The sequence below is a fragment of the Salmo salar genome, chromosome ssa09 (genome assembly GCF_905237065.1).
Source record: "Salmo salar chromosome ssa09, Ssal_v3.1, whole genome shotgun sequence".
In the NCBI taxonomy this organism is placed as follows: domain Eukaryota; kingdom Metazoa; phylum Chordata; class Actinopteri; order Salmoniformes; family Salmonidae; genus Salmo; species Salmo salar.
This window is the reverse complement of record NC_059450.1, coordinates 21,587,785-21,606,398: the sequence shown is the minus strand read 5'-3', so window position 1 is coordinate 21,606,398 and position 18,614 is coordinate 21,587,785. Positions and strand designations below refer to the sequence as shown.

General features: G+C 43.8%; 2 protein-coding genes and 1 pseudogene across 3 annotated transcripts; 2 read left to right on the top strand and 1 right to left on the bottom strand.

Annotated features, from left to right (window-relative positions):
- Window positions 1-783: 783 nt before the first annotated feature.
- LOC106610925 (serine/threonine-protein kinase Nek9-like) lies at window positions 784-10,586 on the top strand (annotated as a pseudogene).
- Window positions 10,587-14,720: 4,134 nt separating this feature from the next.
- Window positions 14,721-17,063, bottom strand: LOC106611041 (zinc finger C2HC domain-containing protein 1C). Its single transcript, XM_014210865.2, has 3 exons — window positions 16,874-17,063; window positions 15,085-16,697; window positions 14,721-14,980 (listed from the first exon to the last, which is right to left on the bottom strand). The coding sequence occupies exons 1-3, from the start codon at window positions 16,926-16,928 to the stop codon at window positions 14,750-14,752; spliced, it is 1,899 nt and encodes a 632-aa protein (XP_014066340.2). The 5' UTR covers window positions 16,929-17,063; the 3' UTR covers window positions 14,721-14,749.
- Window positions 17,064-17,112: 49 nt separating this feature from the next.
- On the top strand, window positions 17,113-18,563 carry acyp1 (acylphosphatase 1, erythrocyte (common) type). Of its 2 annotated transcripts, none has more exons than XM_014210866.1 (3): window positions 17,113-17,209; window positions 17,663-17,752; window positions 18,131-18,563. In XM_014210866.1, exons 2-3 carry the CDS (start codon window positions 17,672-17,674, stop codon window positions 18,347-18,349), a joined length of 300 nt encoding a protein of 99 aa, XP_014066341.1. In that variant the 5' UTR covers window positions 17,113-17,209; window positions 17,663-17,671; the 3' UTR covers window positions 18,350-18,563. The 2 variants fall into 2 exon arrangements, with proteins under 2 accessions (XP_014066341.1, XP_014066342.1); XM_014210867.2 differs by having other exon boundaries at window positions 17,115-17,209; window positions 17,667-17,752.
- Window positions 18,564-18,614: the final 51 nt, after the last annotated feature.

Here is an 18,614-nt window from a genome sequence, read left to right as displayed (position 1 = left end):
AGTCAGCTTCCAAAATGTAAATTTAGTAAAGTGGGTGTTTAAACTGGAGACAGTAATGTATACAGAAAAGAAGATATCTACTATCAGAGATCAGGGGAGATGGTTATTGTATTACTGCGCATTAACAACGTCCAAAGGTTTCGAAAGACCAGGCCAAAATATTTGCAAGTAACTTGGTAACTAGCAAATCAACAACATTGTTGCACACTATTGCTGCGGGATAATTTTTTGAAGCAGTCGTAAATATGATGATGTAAGATTCTGTATTTATTTTCTTAGTCAACCTTGTGTTCTGTTTCGTTGTGTTCTTGAATGTAGCCCTGTCTTTCATTTTTGTTCATTGATTTCACCTGTGTTAGTTACTCACCTGGTCTCATCAGCTCCTTATTTAGTTCAGATCATTCTGTTTGTGCCTTTGTGAGGTATTGTTCGTTTTGACTCTACTAAGCCTTTTCCTAGCGCATTTGTGAGAACCAGGTATAGCCTTCAGTCCTAGTTTTGATTCACTTACTGTATGACCTTTGCCTGCCTGTGACCATGATTCCTGCATTCTGCGAAGGTGAAATAAACACTTGCCGCGCTCTGCTCGTGAATCTACACCTTTTTCTCCCTGAGTATTCATGACAGATGATTGCTTTTACTGATACAATGTATAGGAGTTCTCTGTACATTCTACTCCCCCCAAATGTCATTTTAAATGAATAGGAGTTTGCTTACACAATTAATTTGTGAATAGTTCGCAATTATTAGGCATACAGTTGTTTGCCGCTTATTATACTCAAAATGTCACTCAAAGACTATGAAAGGCATTTCGCCTCACTAAATTCATATTCTGTCAGTGAATCTTTCGCCAGTGGGCGATTGACGTCAGTATACAGCGGCAAGGAAGAAAAGTTACATTACATTCCAATCTGGATCCTTGGAAAAGGGGCATTTGGCGAAGCAGACAGAGATAAGCAGGTCAAGCACTATTTCTATCATTCACGCACGCAGACACCTCTGTTCTGTCAGAGCAAAATATACTACTCAAAAAAATAAAGGGAACACTTAAACAACACATCCTAGATCTGAATGAAAGAAATAATCTTATTAAATACTTTTTTCTTTACATAGTTGAATGTGCTGACAACAAAATCACACAAAAATAATCAATGGAAATCCAATTTATCAACACATGGAGATCTGGATTTGGAGTCACACTCAAAATTAAAGTGGAAAACCACACTACAGGCTGATCCAACTTTGATGTAATGTCCTTAAAACAAGTCAAAATGAGGCTCAGTAGTGTGTGTGGCCTCCACGTGCCTGTATGACCTCCCTACAATGCCTGGGCATGCTCCTGATGAGGTGGCGGATGGTCTCCTGAGGGATCTCCTCCCAGACCTGGACTAAAGCATCCGCCAACTCCTGGACAGTCTGTGGTGCAACGTGGCGTTGGTGGATGGAGCGAGACATGATGTCCCAGATGTGCTCAATTGGATTCAGGTCTGGGGAACGGGCGGGCCAGTCCATAGCATCAATGCCTTCCTCTTGCAGGAACTGCTGACACACTCCAGCCACATGAGGTCTAGCATTGTCTTGCATTAGGAGGAACCCAGGGCCAACCGCACCAGCATATGGTCTCACAAGGGGTCTGAGGATCTCATCTCGGTACCTAATGGCAGTCAGGCTACCTCTGGCGAGCACATGGAGGGCTGTGCGGCCCCCCAAAGAAATGCCACCCCACACCATGACTGACCCACCGCCAAACCGGTCATGCTGGAGGATGTTGCAGGCAGCAGAACGTTCTCCACGGCGTCTCCAGACTCTGTCACGTCTGTCACGTACTCAGTGTGAACCTGCTTTCATCTGTGAAGAGCACAGGGCGCCAGTGGCGAATTTGCCAATCATGGTGTTCTCTGGCAAATGCCAAACGTCCTGCACGGTGTTGGGCTGTAAGCACAACCCCCACCTGTGGACGTCGGGCCCTCATACCACCCTCATGGAGTCTGTTTCTGACCGTTTGAGCAGACACATGCACATTTGTGGCCTGCTGGAGGTCATTTTGCAGGGCTCTGGCAGTGCTTCTCCTGCTCCTCCTTGCACAAAGGCGGAGGTAGCGGTCCTGCTGCTGGGTTGTTGCCCTCCTACGGCCTCCTCCACGTTTCCTGATGTACTGGCCTGTCTCCTGGTAGCGCCTCCATGCTCTGGACACTACGCTGACAGACACAGCAAACCTTCTTGCCACAGCTCGCATTGATGTGCCATCCTGGATGAGCTGCACTACCTGAGCCACTTGTGTGGGTTGTAGACTCCGTCTCATGCTACCACTAGAGTGAAAGCACCGCCAGCATTCAAAAGTGACCAAAACATCAGCCAGGAAGCATAGGAACTGAGAAGTGGTCTGTGGTCACCACCTGCAGAACCACTCCTTTATTGGGGGTGTCTTGCTAATTGCCTATAATTTCCACCTGTTGTCTATTCCATTTGCACAACAGCATGTGAAATTTATTGTCAATCAGTGTTGCTTCCTAAGTGGACAGTTTAATTTCACAGAAGTGTGATTGACTTGGAGTTACATTGTGTTGTTTAAGTGTTCCCTTTATTTTTTTGAGCAGTGTACATACAAAATTAATTGACCTATTAGGCCTGTTTATTAGTGATCTACAATAGCTTTTCCTGCATGCTGAGTGAATCTCCCACCAAACCTGGCCAGTAGCCCCTGAGATGGCTAGTCTACTTTAGTTTTCATACCCCAGTGAGAAAGGCTTGCGAGAGAGCTGAAGATCCATTACATTCCCGAGCCGTTTGACAAAATTGCTATTATTCACGTTGCTCAAGAGTAATAGTGTGAGGACATGGTTAGTATTTATTTGATCCCAACTGGAAAACGACAACCTTTTGTAAATGTCAAACCTTTGTTTACTTGCTGAAAGAACAGTTTGTTTGATTAGAACCTACATCATGTATAGTACATTATTAGGGATATACCCTATTTTATCTTATTATTACTCGATTACATTTTATAATAGCAGAAACACACAATGGGGGGGAATAACATTCATATTTTAACTTTGAGTAAGTAATTGCAGTGAAGTCTTGTTGCCTGAGGTCTCTTGGGGTGTTATTTGTTGTAGCCTTCTAAGTGAGTGTGTTTCTGATCTCATCCTCACCTCTCTCTGTCTGTTCTCTGTCTGTCCCCTGTCAATCACTCTACAGGACAACTCTCTGGTGGTGTGGAAGGAGGTGGACTTGAACTGCCTCTCAGATAAAGAGCATAAATATGTCACAAATGAGATCAGCATCCTCTCCATCCTACAGCACAACAACATCAACAGCCTACTTCAACCATTTCATGGACAAGGACACTCTACTCATTGAGCTTGAACAGTGAGATGGTGAGATATGGCATCATCTTAACACTTGAATGTGGTGTATTTGTATGAAATACACATGGGATATTAAGCTGTGTTATTAAGTGTCCTTATTAAACGTGATACTTTGTATGACGGGATAATGATATTGGCTCAATTGAAATATGATTGCCCCAATTTTAATGTTCTGGCAGTTACAATAGCAATAGAAAATGACCACTATCTTTTCAATTTCAGGAGGAAATCTTTTTGATAAAATCAACCAACGCTTCACTGAGGAGGTATGAAAGTGAAACACAACATGATGTAAGGGTGTATTGTACCTAGAGACACACAATGGCTCTGACTTTGTTCTAGATAAGAACAATTGTGAACATTCAACTATATCTTTTCCCCGCCAGTTTTTAATATCTAAAACATCTTATATTCCTCTAGGTTGGTATATGGTACCTGTACCAAGTCACCTCTGCAGTGGCTCACATTCATAAGGCTGGTATCCTGCACAGGTAAATTCCAGGGTTGGGTCCAAACTTTCCTCAATGATTGTGCTATGAGCTGCTTTGATTATTTGTATTGCATGTAAGCTGTGTTGGTTATGAATACAAAAGTCCTCATTATTAGGTCTGGTCACATTTTTTTTTTTTGCTGACCTATTTTATTCTTCTCTTGAAGGGATATCAAGACACTGAATATCTTCCTAACTAAAACAAACCTTATAGAGTTGGGTGATAACATTTTAAGTATTAGCCTGGAAAGCTGTGCTTTTCTGGTGTTATGTTGACCAAGTAGATCTCAATGACGTAGTGCTGAATGAAGTTAACACACAGCCATTATAGTTACTGCAGAGCTATTAGAGCACATATGCTGATCACATTCAGTGAACAGATTTGGTGGACAGACTGGATACTCAAACCAAATCAAGTACAGAGCAGTGTGGTTGTTCAGTCCCTTTGTGGGCGTAGTCTACATATCTCTCCCTGTGTGTACCTAAGCCTGCTGTATTTGTAGTCAGCTCCATCCATGGCTCTTCACTCTGCCACAGGGACATGACTTCTGTTTGGAGGCAGGCGTGAAAAGGGGTAGCAGCGAGTGTACAGCTAATTGTGACCACGAGCAGTGCTATTTGTGTCTGACGGCCCGTATGGATAGCTAGAGAGCCCAGTTAGCCAATGTGCGGGAGCACTGATTGGTCAGCCCAATTGAGGTAGTATGTACATGAATGTATAGTTAAAGTGACTATGCATATATGATAAACGGGGCCACACAATGCAAATAGTCCGAGTAGCCATTTGATTACCTGTTCAGGAGTCTTATGGCTTGGGGGTAAAAACTGTTGAGAAGTATTTTTGTCCTAGACTTGGCACTCCGGTACCGCTTGCCATGCGGTAGTAGCGAGAACAGTCTATGGCTGGGGTTTTAGACAATTTTTAGGGCCTTCCTCTGACACCGCCTGGTGTAGAGGTCCTGGATGGCAGGCAGCTTTGCCCCAGTGATGTACTGGGCTGTACACACTACCCTCTGTAGTGCCTTGCGGTCAGAGGCCGAGCAATTGCCGTACCAGGCAGTGATGAAACCAGTCAGGATGCTCTCGACGTTGCAGCTGTATAACCTTTTGAGGATCTTAGGACCCATGCCAAATCTTTTTATTCTCCTGTGGGGGAATATGCTTTGTCGTGCCCTCTTCACGACTGTCTTGGTGTGTTTGGACCATTCTAGTTTGTTGTTGATGTGGACACCAAGGAACTTGAAGCTCTCAACCTGCTCCACTACAGCCCCGTCGATGAGAATGGGGGCGTGCTCGGTGCTCCTTTTCCTGTAGTCCACAATCATCTCCTTAGTCTTGGTTACGTTGAGGGATAGGTTGTTATTCTGGCACCACCCGGCCAGGTCTCTGACCTCCTCCCTATAGGCTGTCTCGTCGGTGATCAGGCCTACCACTGTTGTGTCCTCTGCAAACTTAATGATGGTGTTGGAGTCGTGCCTGGCCATGCAGTCGTGGGTGAACAAGGAGTACAGGAGGGGACTGAGCACGCACCCCTGGGGCGCTCCAGTGTTGAGGATCAGCGTGGCAGATGTGTTGCTACCTACCCTACATGTACTTCACACAGTTCAGGAGACAACTTCAAATCAGACATCTGGGCGATGGCCTGTCTTAACTCTCACAGAACATTTGATGCTACGGTATGTGTCCTGCTTATCTTTTTAACCCATTTTGTAATTAATACACATTTGCCTGCTATTGTCATGTTTTCTACCTTTTAAAAACATGGCATTGACTGATTATGAATGTCCCCTTTCTATTGATGTCACTTTGATGCATTTCTGATTGTATGCTGCTGCTTGACTATGTAGAACCCACTGAACCTGTGTGTGAAGATGGTGCAGGGAAACTGGACCATGGAGGTCAACTCTGAAGTATATTCCTCTGCGCTGATCAAGCTGGTGTACGAGTGCTTAGATCAGGTGAGTGGCTGTAGCTACAGGTTTCTGGGGGAAGATGCTGCGGTCAGAACATGTACAGCATACTATCGTTTCAGTTTTTTTATGGTTGCCATCATTACAAAACGTACGTGTGTAGAGAATCAGTTGATGTAAGACATGACAACGGATTTGTTACATGTAGAAAGATGTGTGATGGATGCTAATGTAACAAATGTGATGTTTGATACATGTATTTGCAGGATCCAGAAAACGGACCCACAGCTGATGAGATTCTGGACCAGCCAATCCTCTCCTGCCGCAGGCAGTGAATCTGAAGTGGGGAGAAAATGTGATGGGATGTCTGAAAGAGAATAGAGAAGATGGTGTGATTGCTTAGATATAGGTATAGTAAGAGACATCATCAAAACAGCTGTTTTAATGGACTAAATTACATTTAGTTTTGTTTCAGGGAGCTTGAGGATAGAGTTGCCTTGCTGAACTCAGTAATGCGAGTATGTTCAACACATTCACCTAATCATGCAAATGCAGTATTTGTAAAATTATATATATTTAAGTTAATTTGTGACTTGTCCAAACAGTAGGTTGAGCAACACAATTGAGAGCCCTGTTGCTGTAGTGACAACACGCTCTAGGGAGGTGTATTTCTGGGGAGGAGAATTTCACACCCCAGAAACTGGATGCCTTTAAAGGTGAAAGCAGTGGCCAGCATGTGTGTGCAGGGGAGACCCACTTTGCTGTGGTTACCGTGGAGAAAGAGCTGCACACTTGGGCTGTGAGTACCATGTTCCTATAAGTCCAAGGCAGAAAAAAACATTTCAAGCACTTTAAAGTTGTTTTTGTTGATTAAACATGTGCCCTTTTGATGTTGTGGTTTCATTTTATAGTGTCCAAGATGCTGGGCCATGGGGCCCAGGCCTCGTATCGGCAGCCACGCAAGGTTGAGAGGCTGCAGGGAAAGGCCATCCGTCAGGTCGCTTGTGGAGCTGATTTCACTGCCTGTGTCACTGGTGAGTGGTCTGCCTGTGTCACTGGTGAGTGGTCTGCCTGTGTCACTGGTGAGTGGTCTGCCTGTGTCACTGGTGAGGGGTCTGCCTGTGTCACTGGTGAGTGGTCTGCCTGTGTCACTGGTGAGGGGTCTGCCTGTGTCACTGGTGAGGGGTCTGCCTGTGTCACTGGTGAGTGGTCTGCCTGTGTCACTGGTGAGTGGTCTGCCTGTGTCACTGGTGAGTGGTCTGCCTGTGTCACTGGTGAGTGGTCTGCCTGTGTCACTGGTGAGTGGTCTGCCTGTGTCACTGGTGAGGGGTCTGCCTGTGTCACTGGTGAGTGGTCTGCCTGTGTCACTGGTGAGTGGTCTGCCTGTGTCACTGGTGAGTGGTCTGCCTGTGTCACTGGTGAGTGGTCTGCCTGTGTCACTGGTGAGTGGTCTGCCTGTGTCACTGGTGAGTGGTCTGCCTGTGTCACTGGTGAGGGGTCTGCCTGTGTCACTGGTGAGGGGTCTGCCTGTGTCACTGGTGAGTGGTCTGCCTGTGTCACTGGTGAGTGGTCTGCCTGTGTCACTGGTGAGGGGTCTGCCTGTGTCACTGGTGAGGGGTCTGCCTGTGTCACTGGTGAGTGGTCTGCCTGTGTCACTGGTGAGTGGTCTGCCTGTGTCACTGGTGAGTGGTCTGCCTGTGTCACTGGTGAGGGGTCTGCCTGTGTCACTGGTGAGGGGTCTGCCTGTGTCACTGGTGAGGGGTCTGCCTGTGTCACTGGTGAGGGGTCTGCCTGTGTGGAGCACTAATCCAGTAGAATAGGATGTTTACAGTGGGAGGGCTCTGTTTCTGGTTTTTTACAACACAGATACAATTCAAACAGATTTGGTCTAGTTTGACAAAATGCTGTTGATGTGTTTCGTTTCAGATGAGGACCAAATGTACATGTTTGGTTCTGACTACTACAGCGGTATTGGAGTGGCGAACGAGCAGGGCTTGTAGGTGCTAGAGCCTGTGCTGTTGGAATTCTTTGAGGAGTGGCCTGTCAGGCAGGTGTCCTGTGCAGACAACCATGTGGTGGTGCTGACCCACAGGGGAGACATCTAGTCCTGGGCCTGTGGAGAGCATGGTATGTACCAGAACAGCGTATACTGAGCTACACAGCAGTACTGTATGTCTACCACCATGTCTCCCTCAAGCTCCATATCCATTGTCCTACCTTATCTTGCCAGTAGATGGAGCTATGATGATGAAGGACATAATTCATTTATGAAGTTGGCCTTTTCCTCAGTCTTGGCCTGGACTGTGAGGATGACTTTAACTCCCTCATGCAAGTAAGATCCTGCCCTCTAGTTTCCAGCAGAGCACTTGAACATATCATTTAATTCTGCTCATGGGGAATGGGGCAATGACGTCTCAATTTTATCATCCAGACAAATGAATGAAAATGTGTTTGAATCCACCATTTAAATCGATAGGAAGCATAATGTTGTATCGTCTGGCGTTCACAGGTGGACATACCCAAAGGAGCCATTATCTCCTCTGTGGCCTTGACAGAACCTTCTGACAGTCTGGCAAAGTCCTGGCCTGTGGGAACAACAATCTGAACCTTGGAGTCTCTGGCCTCAAACCTTCCTGGAGAAGTACAGCATCACATTCAACATACTAGGATCCACTCACAGGCTCTTCTCATTGCTTTAAAATAAGGAATAATGCAATTAATGGTGGAGAATTTAAGTTTTCTTCCTTCAATATCAGGCCTTCCAGAGGATACCATACACCACTACTCTCACTTTGGTCAAGCAGCTGGCCAGGTATAAGATCCAAGTAATTTCCGCTGGGAAGACCCAGCTGCCATCAACGGTACAGCTACCAGACTCTCCTCTTTTTTTTCTGATCCCCAATTGAAAGTATATAGAATTTTATATAAAGACATGGTTCTGACTGAACTCTGACCTTGCAGGCTGATGACCTTTGGTTGCAAAAATTATGGTCAGCTTGGTGTGGACTTCAAGAAGGACCAGGGCATCCAGCTCTTGTTGGGGTCTTTTGGGGGGGGGGAGGTGGTCAGCAAAGTGTCCTGCGGAGATGGCTTCACCATCGCAGCCACGGAGGGTCAGAAAAACAACTAAGCTTCAACATTCTCTGTTGCAGCATGTTGTTGAATATGCTGTTTAATGTGTATATGCAGCTTAAAGTTGTGGTGCTTTTTTTTTTTCTTCGCTTTATTCTGTTAGCAGGGAGTTTTCTGCTCTGACCTACAAAAGTAGGACTCAATCTAATGGAGAATACCGGTAGATTCCCGTGTTTAGGTTCTGGAAGGATACAGGCAAATCTCTCCTCCTTTCAAACAATCAGATCTTTGCCTGGGGAAAAGCAGGAAACAGATGCCTGTGAATGCTTTACCACAACCCATTTTAGGCTCCCTCCACCATGTGCCAGACCTCTCCTGTCGCGGCTGGCACACCATTCTCATCATGGGTTAGCCACTAACTTCTGTTCTAACACCAGCTAATAATTTATTGAAAAATACAGTTGAGATTATGTTCCCTGTTTACAGAAAAGGTTCTCAACTCTAAAACTATCTGCTCAAACAGCTGTGGACTTTTAATTGGCAGTGGTAAGTAAGATGGCCATGGTCTCGCTGGTTACTTTATCATTACATTCACAATCTGAACAGGTCAATAGTTTTATACCAGTGTGGTACTGTACTGACCACATGGTGTGTCCTGGTGTTTGTCGGTTCACACTAAGGCCTGGGCCAGGCCTCTACCTCCACTGTGGATCTGGAGAGTGAGCCAGGCTCAGACAGGGCTACATGAAGGGCGATTGGGGGGCACTAAGGAGGATGACACAGACCAGCGACACATCAAGACAGCCTGTCACATCCTGACCCTAGTAAGATGTCATTTTCTATAGTAGAGTAGGTCAGGGCGTCACAGGGTGTTTTTGGTTTTTCTATGTTTTCTATTTCTATGTTTAAGTTCTAGTTTTTCTATTTCTATGTTGGGGTTGTTTGGGTTGATCTCCAATTGGAGGCAGCTGATCCTCGTTGCCTCTGATTGGAGATCATATTTAAGTAAGGGTTTTTCTATTTCTATGTTGGGGTTGTTTGGGTTGATCTCCAATTGGAGGCAGCTGATCCTCGTTGCCTCTGATTGGAGATCATATTTAAGTAGGGGTTTTTCTTCCTGGGTTTTTGTGGGTAGTTGTTTTCTGTTTTGTCAAGTGTACCTGACGGAACTGTTGGCTGTTGTTTTGTTTAAGTGTCTTCATTAAAGTTAAGAAATGAGCACTCTACCCGCTGCGCCTTGGTCCCCTTCATACGACCCTCATGACACAGCCATGACGTCTCTGACGAACCAGACTGGCGACAGCTCTTGCCCCAGTCTGGCTGCGCCAGTTTTGTACTCAAAACAACAAGCATAATAAAAGCCTGAACAGAGAGGGTTATGGCCACTGAATGTTGGTGTCCCTCCCTGTCCATCCTCCCTAACAGGAGCTACAGGATGCAGAGTTCATCCCAATGCCAGAGGATTCCAGAGGCTGCATACCTGGCCCACTGGCTCCTTTCTCAGAGAGCGTCACACTGCTCTATGATGAGCTGCAGGAGGTGAAGGCTGCAACCGCTGCTGCCGCCACTGAGAAAGGCCTCTCGGTTATGACAAACGCACCTGACTACATCCCCATGCTAATGTCTCAACCTAACCAAGTGTTGTTTCTTTAGACCGCTCGGATGGGCTGTGATGGGGTCAACGGGTTGGAGGAGGCAGGAGCCTGTAAAAGGGGAGGCACCAACTTGCTACAGAGCAAGCAATGAGGTAGCAGAGGTATGTGCAAGATAACCCCTTACACACATTGTTACAGCACAAGGCTAGTTGAGACAGTATTCTGGTGCAGTTGCTTGTGTTTGCTCTGTGTTTCTCTGTAGTTGTTGCCATTTTATTTTACAGTTGCGAGAGACCAAGAGGCAGCGATCCAGTTGTTACAGAAGCAGGTAAGCATCACTCACTATAGACTAGTGGTACCCGGGTCAGCTGTTTGTTCACCTGCCCCTGCTCACAATTGCAAATAATTTTTTAGATATGATTAAGTGAAAATCTGAGGCCCCACACTTGACCCTAACCCACAAATATAGAAAATGCGCTGTAGGCTACAGTCAAAGGTAGGTTTTTTGACAGGGGGTGGAGGATTGTTTTTTGCATAATTTGTTTCTTATAATTTCCGACATCTTAGTAGGCTATTTGTTAGTGAACTTGTTTATAATTAGATGCATGCAGCTTCTCTTCTGTTATTATGTTGCCCTAGAAGACTAAATAAACACTTGCTCACTAGAATAATGTCATAAATGATAGAAGGAATGCTTCAATTTAGTTGACATCGGTAAAGTTTTCTGTCATCTCTGCTTCTTTTGCAGAGCAAACCAAACATGTTTCTGATAAGATTTCAGTTTGGCTTGGATGCGTATTTTTAATCAGGTATCTAACTGCACATTCACATTTCTTCAAGATGATGAAATAAATGAATCGTATTTCTTCACTCCTGTTGTCGAGTCAAAATGTACATTCGTGTCAATTTGCTGCAAGAAATTTAACCCATCTGAACAGTAGGCTACAGTTCCCTTGATGTGCCATAGGCCTATTTGAAGTCCCGTCTTGTGACTGTTAAAAATGTGTGTAGCGCCTCACAATCACATAACATAGGCACTGCTATCATTGTCTTTAAAAACAAAAAATGTATTTAACCAGGTAGGCTAGTTGACAACAAGTTCTAATTTCCAACTGCGGCATGGCCAAGATAAAGCAAAGCAGTGCGACACAAACAACACAGTTACACATGGAATAAACAAGCGTACAGTCAACAACACAATTGAAGAAAAAAAAGTATTTTACCACTTCACCAAATCTTTCTCAAACATAACTTTTCTGGCCCCTCCCTTCTATTTATTTTCAACACTCCATTTCACAGCTTATCTCTTATTGAATTCAACTCTGACATTGGCCTTTTTCTCTCAGTGGCTAGACATTAACTTTTTCTGCCCATTCCCAAAAGCTTTTGGCGATCGGTGTGCAGGCTATTTGGCGCACGTCAAGTTCGACCCTAAAGTTTAGGTTTACGCACTAATGCCAGATAGAATGAAAGAACCTCCATGTAGCCAATAGGCCTAGGTCACAGGAGGTTGGTGGCACCTTAATTGGGGAGAACGGGCTCTTGGTAATGGCTGGAGCGGAATTGGGAGAACGGGCTCTTGGTAATGGCTGGAGCGGAACAGGGAGAACGGGCTCTTGGTAATGGCTGGAGCGGAATAGGTAGAACGGGCTCTTGGTAATGGCTGGAGCGGAATAGGTAGAACGGGCTCTTGGTAATGGCTGGAGCGGAATAGGTAGAACGGGCTCTTGGTAATGGCTGGAGCGGAATAGGTAGAACGGGCTCTTGGTAATGGCTGGAGCGGAATAGGTAGAACGGGCTCTTGGTAATGGCTGGAGCGGAATAGGTAGAACGGGCTCTTGGTAATGGCTGGAGCGGAATAGGGAGAACGGGCTCTTGGTAATGGCTGGAGCGGAACAGGGAGAACGGGCTCTTGGTAATGGCTGGAGCGGAATAGGTAGAACGGGCTCTTGGTAATGGCTGGAGCGGAACAGGGAGAACGGGCTCTTGGTAATGGCTGGAGCGGAATAGGGAGAACGGGCTCTTGGTAATGGCTGGAGCAGAATTGCTGGAATGGTATCAAACACGTGGTTTACATGTGTTTGATGCCAATGGTATTGTATGCCATTCCATTGACTCCATTCCAGCCATTATTATGAGCCGTCCTCCCCTCAGCAGCCTCCACTGGCTTAGATATAAATGTAACATTCATTGATTTTGTTTCTGTATTTTCTCTTTATTCAACCCAGCACCTGTAGTGATCCCTGTAGGCAAAGTTGTGTAGTAACACTGAGTTGAGACCCTATTCTAGACCGATCAACTCCATTGCTATGCAGACAAGTGTTATCAAGAGTTGTTCTCTTTCATAACAGTTCAGTGACCAGCTCAAAGAGAACGAGACTCTGGACAGCAATCGACCATCTGACCCTGCGTGAAGCAGGAACTGAAAAGAACAGCAACCACCAATCCGATCACAGGCCTGTGGAAAGACAGGGAGGAGCCTCCAACCATGATCGGGAGAGATCTGCTAGGACAAATCCGTGAGGAAAAACTGTCCTATCCTATATGCAATGAGTGGCGGTGACCCTGTGAAAAAATAGTATTATATTTGAGATTCTCCAAAGTAGCCACCCTTTGCCTTAATGACAGCTGTGCACACTTTATACACCTGTCAGCACTGGGTGTAGCTGAAATAGCCAAAGCCACTAATTTGAAGGGGTGTACACATACACTATATATACACAAAAGTATGTTCCAATGTGAATTTCAAGTACTTATTTTTTGCTAACTTCATTTCAAAAGCCCTGAGCCCTGTTCTTCATATGTGATGCTGTTAAAAAAAAGCCTAAATACTATTTCAAATAGCCAAAGGTATACCAAATATTGTCTCTCTTACATCTAATTTACCAAAGAAGTATTTAGTGTTAACATGTAAGTATTTACAATCTTGTGTATTTCATATGATGATCAGCTTGCTGTTCTGTATCTGAAAAAAATGGTGTATAAGGTTCACTTTTACAGAACTCAAACTACTGATTTCAATATAGACAATCACTTATTTTTATTGCCTTAAGATGATAACCTTGAATTTGTTTTAACTAGTATTTAAGTAGAGGAAATTGTCATTTTATGGTTAATCTTCCTTCTGTAAAATGTAATGTCATGAGTACAGTTCTCTTCCTAGAATATAGAGAAGTGTAATATTCACATTGTGTATTTGTTTACTCTGGGTGGTGTACAGTATGTGTTTTAAGTGTCCTTTACCAACGGCTTATAAGCTTGCAACTCTTGGTTGGTGTGCAGTTAATTGATACAGTACACAACACTGGAATTTCCTTTATCAGTGCAAGAGAAACGTCCTTAGTGCTTTTGCATACTCTTAAACCAAAAATTGTGTTGTGATGACTTGTGCACAAATAAAAAGAATAGGCTATGCTTTTTATACAGTTTGTTTAATGTTGAAATATTACACCTATACTGTTCATTTTTGCAATCAATTTTTTTTCCAGTGGCTTACCTTATGCAACATAACATGTAGTGGGTGTACTGTTAGTGGTCTTACGTTCCACTATTCATAGAGGCACCTTTGTTTTATGCTTAAGATGAATTCTGAAATGAACCGAACACTATAGACAAAGCAAAATATATATTTTTTTTTTGTGCTTCAAAATCCACCAATTGTTATCGTTGGTTTTCATTTTCTTTTAACACTTTTGCAGACTGTCAAATCTTGTTTGGCAGTATCTGATACTGCATTTCTACAGTATTTACAATTTAGGCATGACATCTAAATAGTTTAGTTCCCCCCCCCACTTCAAAGGCAGTGTGAAAAATGTGTAAAAACTATACTCAAACATGTTATTTTATACTAAATACTCATATTAAACCACAACACCATACCTGTACATTTTGCTCTATAAAAATGTAAGTTAATGCAGAGGCTTTAAGGTAACAAATTCCATATAAATTGCATCAGGGCTTAAGTTTTAACATCTGAAACCCTACCTCTTCAAAAAAGTTTATTAAATAATCCCACAGCACCCCCCCCCGCCCACACACACACACACACACACACATATTTTATACAAAATAATTGCCTTTTGTGAATTAACATTTGCTCTTGACTTTTTCCCCCCTACTAGCACTGACTTTGCTGATAGCTACTTTATTGAGGAAAAATGTACTTATTATAACTGAGATATGTGGTTGTCTCACCTAGCTGATGAATGCACTAATTGTAGGTCGCTCTGGATAAGAGCTTCTGCTAAATGACTCAAATGTAAAATGTAGTTTTGAATGCTTTTTATAAACATCATTGCAAATTAGTTGGTTTTGTCAGTGGCGTTGGCGGGGAGGTGGAGGGCGACTCTTGATGTTCTGGCACTTGGGGATATGTCGCTCTGCTGGCCCAGGGGCAAATCGGCGGGCACAGTGAGGGCAGGTCACATAATCATCATTGTCTTGGATAGGTGGTTGGGGCTGCAAAGCACCTGTTGCTGGAACATGGGCTTGGCGCAGATTACGAATGAATGCCTCGTGTTTCTGCCTCCAGTTGCTCTTCTTTAGCTGTAAATCAACAAAATCATATTAACCAGGGTTGAGAAATGGCATGAGAAACGAGAAAAATACCATTATTTCCTCAAGTTAAAGAAATTGGGGAAAACTCTTACCTCAGGAGACTTGCTTCTTGAGTTGGTTTTCATGAACTCTTCCAGGTCAGTTCCCTTGGCCCTGTACTTGGAGGAGTCAAAGACTTTGCGGCTGGAGCGCTGCATCCTCTCACAGACCTGAAGGTGCTTCTCTAGTCTCTCTGCAGCAAATTTTCTGTGGCAAATCGTGCAAGGGATGAGCTGGAGGCTAGCATTGTCAGCACTCTCCGCTGGGCTGAGTTCCACTTGCAGTAGCCGACTTGACTGGCGGTGAACTGAGGGTGATGTGTGGGAAGCTTCTCGAGATATTTGTCTACAATTGATGCTACTGCGGCTCCCTGGCACTGATCTATGTGCAGTTTTAAGCTGTCCCTCCTGATCCAGCCCTCTACGAAATATGTCACGCTCCTTCCTCTTATCATCAGCTGAAACATACCTCTCTCTAGAAGACCTTTCCCACTTATACTCCCTCTCCCAGTCTCTCTTCTTCTCAACCTTCTCCCCATTTCGTTCTCTCTCTTTCACTTTCTCCCTCTCCCACCTATTCCTCTCAAATCTTTTCTCCCTCTCCCAATTTGTATCCTTTTCATTCTCCCTTTCTCTCGCCCTTCTGCTCCACTCTCCATTTTTCTCCCTCTGTTGCTCTAGGTCCTTCTCAGCCCTCCTGTCTCTACTCCACTCTGGCTTGATCACAATTTCCCTTTCCATTCTTTCCAACCTCTCCCACTCTTCTGCAAGTGCCCTCTTCTTCTCTCTTCTCTCCCTACTTAACTCTTCTTTTTTCTCTCTCTGCCACTCAATATCCTCCCGGCCTTTATCCCTCATCATCAACCTCTCCCTCCTTTCCATCTCGTGAACTCTCTCCTTTTCCCTTCTCTGCTCAGCTGAGGACACCTTGCTCTCGATCCACTCCTTTTCTCTTTCCACTGGTCTCCTAATATGCCTCTCTGCCCTCTTAGTGTTATCACCTGAGACAGTTCTCTCCCTCTTCTGCATTTCTCTCACTTTTTCCTGAGTTTTCAACAGCTTCTCCTGGAGTATTAGTTTATCCATTTCAATTTTCCTTGCCATCCTCCGCTCATAATCCAGCCTCTGCTGCTCTCCCTTTGATCGTTTGTACCCAGCAACCCTTCTGCTGTTTGTGTTCTCTTCCAATGATGGTGAAGGATCCTCAGCAGGTCTTCTGTGGCTTATTATGCCACTTCTTCTATCATACTCTGAATGATCATGTGGTGGTGAGGGAAAATACGGAGGGAGTCTTTGAAACTCATTAGGTTTACAAGCTACGTCGTCATTACTCAACCTATCTATGATTAAAGTTCTTTTATGGTAAACAGGCTTCAGTGAAAATGCCTTGTCCACTCCATCTGCTTTCCTCCCAGACACAATATCACCTGGTTCTTCAGGGTAAACATACTTTGTCCTTGCTGAGTTATGTGTTCTGCTTTGGGAGGAATATTTGGATTGATGAAATGTCTCTTGGGAATACTGTTGCTGCCATTCATTCATGACAGTCCTTTCCCTTGGTCTATGGTCCTCAAATGGTTGCTCTCGAAGGCTGGTCTGATGTTTCAAAGGGTGATGCAAAGCTCTTGAGCGGTCCTTCACAGGTGGGAGTTTTTCCAATATCACTTCTTTATCCAATAAAAGAAAAGGGTCAGGGTGAGGATGCGGAGCCATTTGCAACCTATGCATAATTATACCCCTAAAGAAATTGTTGATTAGGGGTTGATTTTACTTGTTGAGAAGATAAGGCCTAGCTAGCTAACTATATGACTTAGCTAGCTAAACGTTACAAGAATTGACTCACCAGCTGCTCTCCCTCTTGAATTGCCAGATTTCTCTTTGTGATTCTCTTTCAGCATTTCACTACTGCTTAGCAATGGCTAACGTTACTCCAAGACATGACTAATTATCTTCTTTAAAATTAGGTTGTGAATATCTCAAATGTTGACAGCAGTAGCAACATGCACACACTTAGCACCTGTTTTGTTGGTATCAGTTGCCTAGAAACAAGGTATTTTGTTAACGTTTTCTGATTGGTGCAGTACTGTCATCCGGAAGCAATGACCGGATGTTACGAAAAATAGCTGTCTGAATGAAAATCTCCAAACTGCCAAATCATTTTGGAGAAAGCTGAGCGAAGGTATGATTTAGTAAACTAGCTATATAAACAATGACAATATTATGCGCTTGTTCTAATTGCACCGATAAGGGGCAAATGAAGATCACAGGTTAGCAAGCTAGTTAGTTAGCTAGCTACAGTAATGAAAGTGGAGGCTAAACTAGCTTTGGGACACTACATACGGAGTCTGTACACAGACAGTGTGTCCCAAAGCTATGGCTAAGCATGCTGTTTGAGTCAGTCTCTTGTTTTGGTGAAGCTGTAAGTAACCTAGTTACATCTGCAACTAGCTAACTACAATAAATAGGTAGTCTCTAGGCAGACCGGCAATGTTCCCTAGGTCTGGGATGTCTGAGACTAATAAATAGGTATAACAAAGTAAAACATCGTTTGGCCTATCTAGGTAGCTACTCGCAGTTGTGTTGAATTGAACCCTTCAGAAATACTGATATATTTTTTTCGCTTTTCATTAAGACAGCTGGGATGTCTACTGAAGAGATGATTTCAGTAGATTATGAAATATTTGGGAGAGTTCAAGGTGTATTTTTTCGAAAATACACTCAGGTAAGAATGCAATACAACAGTAGGACATAAACCATTAAGCCATTATGATGATTATTTGTCATTTGAAAGTCATGTTTCATACCTATGCTTAGTAACACATGGTTAATTAGCAGGCTGACTGTCCGTCAGTAGATTGGACATAAGCATACTTTCATACTACTCATTTATGTTTTCAGCTGTATGGTGTGATTCATTTAATTTTTTTGTCACTCAGTCATGCTAGCAGGAGTAAGCAGCCCTGGCCTGGAGGTCCTGGCTGAGACACATCAGGGGTTGTAGTGCTGAGCTGGAATAAAAATGTGTATACCTTGTGGCTATTCAAGGAAACACTCCTGAGTAATGATAACCTCTCCTTCTGCCATATTTGGTGTTTTTCAGGCAGAGGGGAAAAAGCTAGGTTTGGTCGGCTGGGTGCAGAACACAGAGGCAGGAACTGTGCAGGGGCAGTTTCAAGGTCCAAGCAACAAGGTGAGACAGATGCAGGATTGGCTGAAGTCCACTGGGAGCCCCAAGTCACAAATCATCAAAGCAGAGTTCAAGAATGAGAAGAACGTTAAGAGTTTGGATCACTCAACGTTCAAAATAGTTCGCCCTTGAATTTATTTTATAGAGTATTACATTCCAAACTAATGTGTGAGATATTCTTGTTATTAAAAATGAGGATTGTTTTGTTAGAGTTCCTGAAATGGAAAGCTTTAGAAATGTACTGTAAATCATTTAAACTTATTTCAATGTACGTTAGGCCTTTACTCTGAATTGTGTGTTAATGTGTAATATTTAAAATACAACTAAAATAAAATATTTAACACAATTTAATTGTATATTTCTTGCTTGATGATTTAAGGTGTTTGATCTTGCTTCA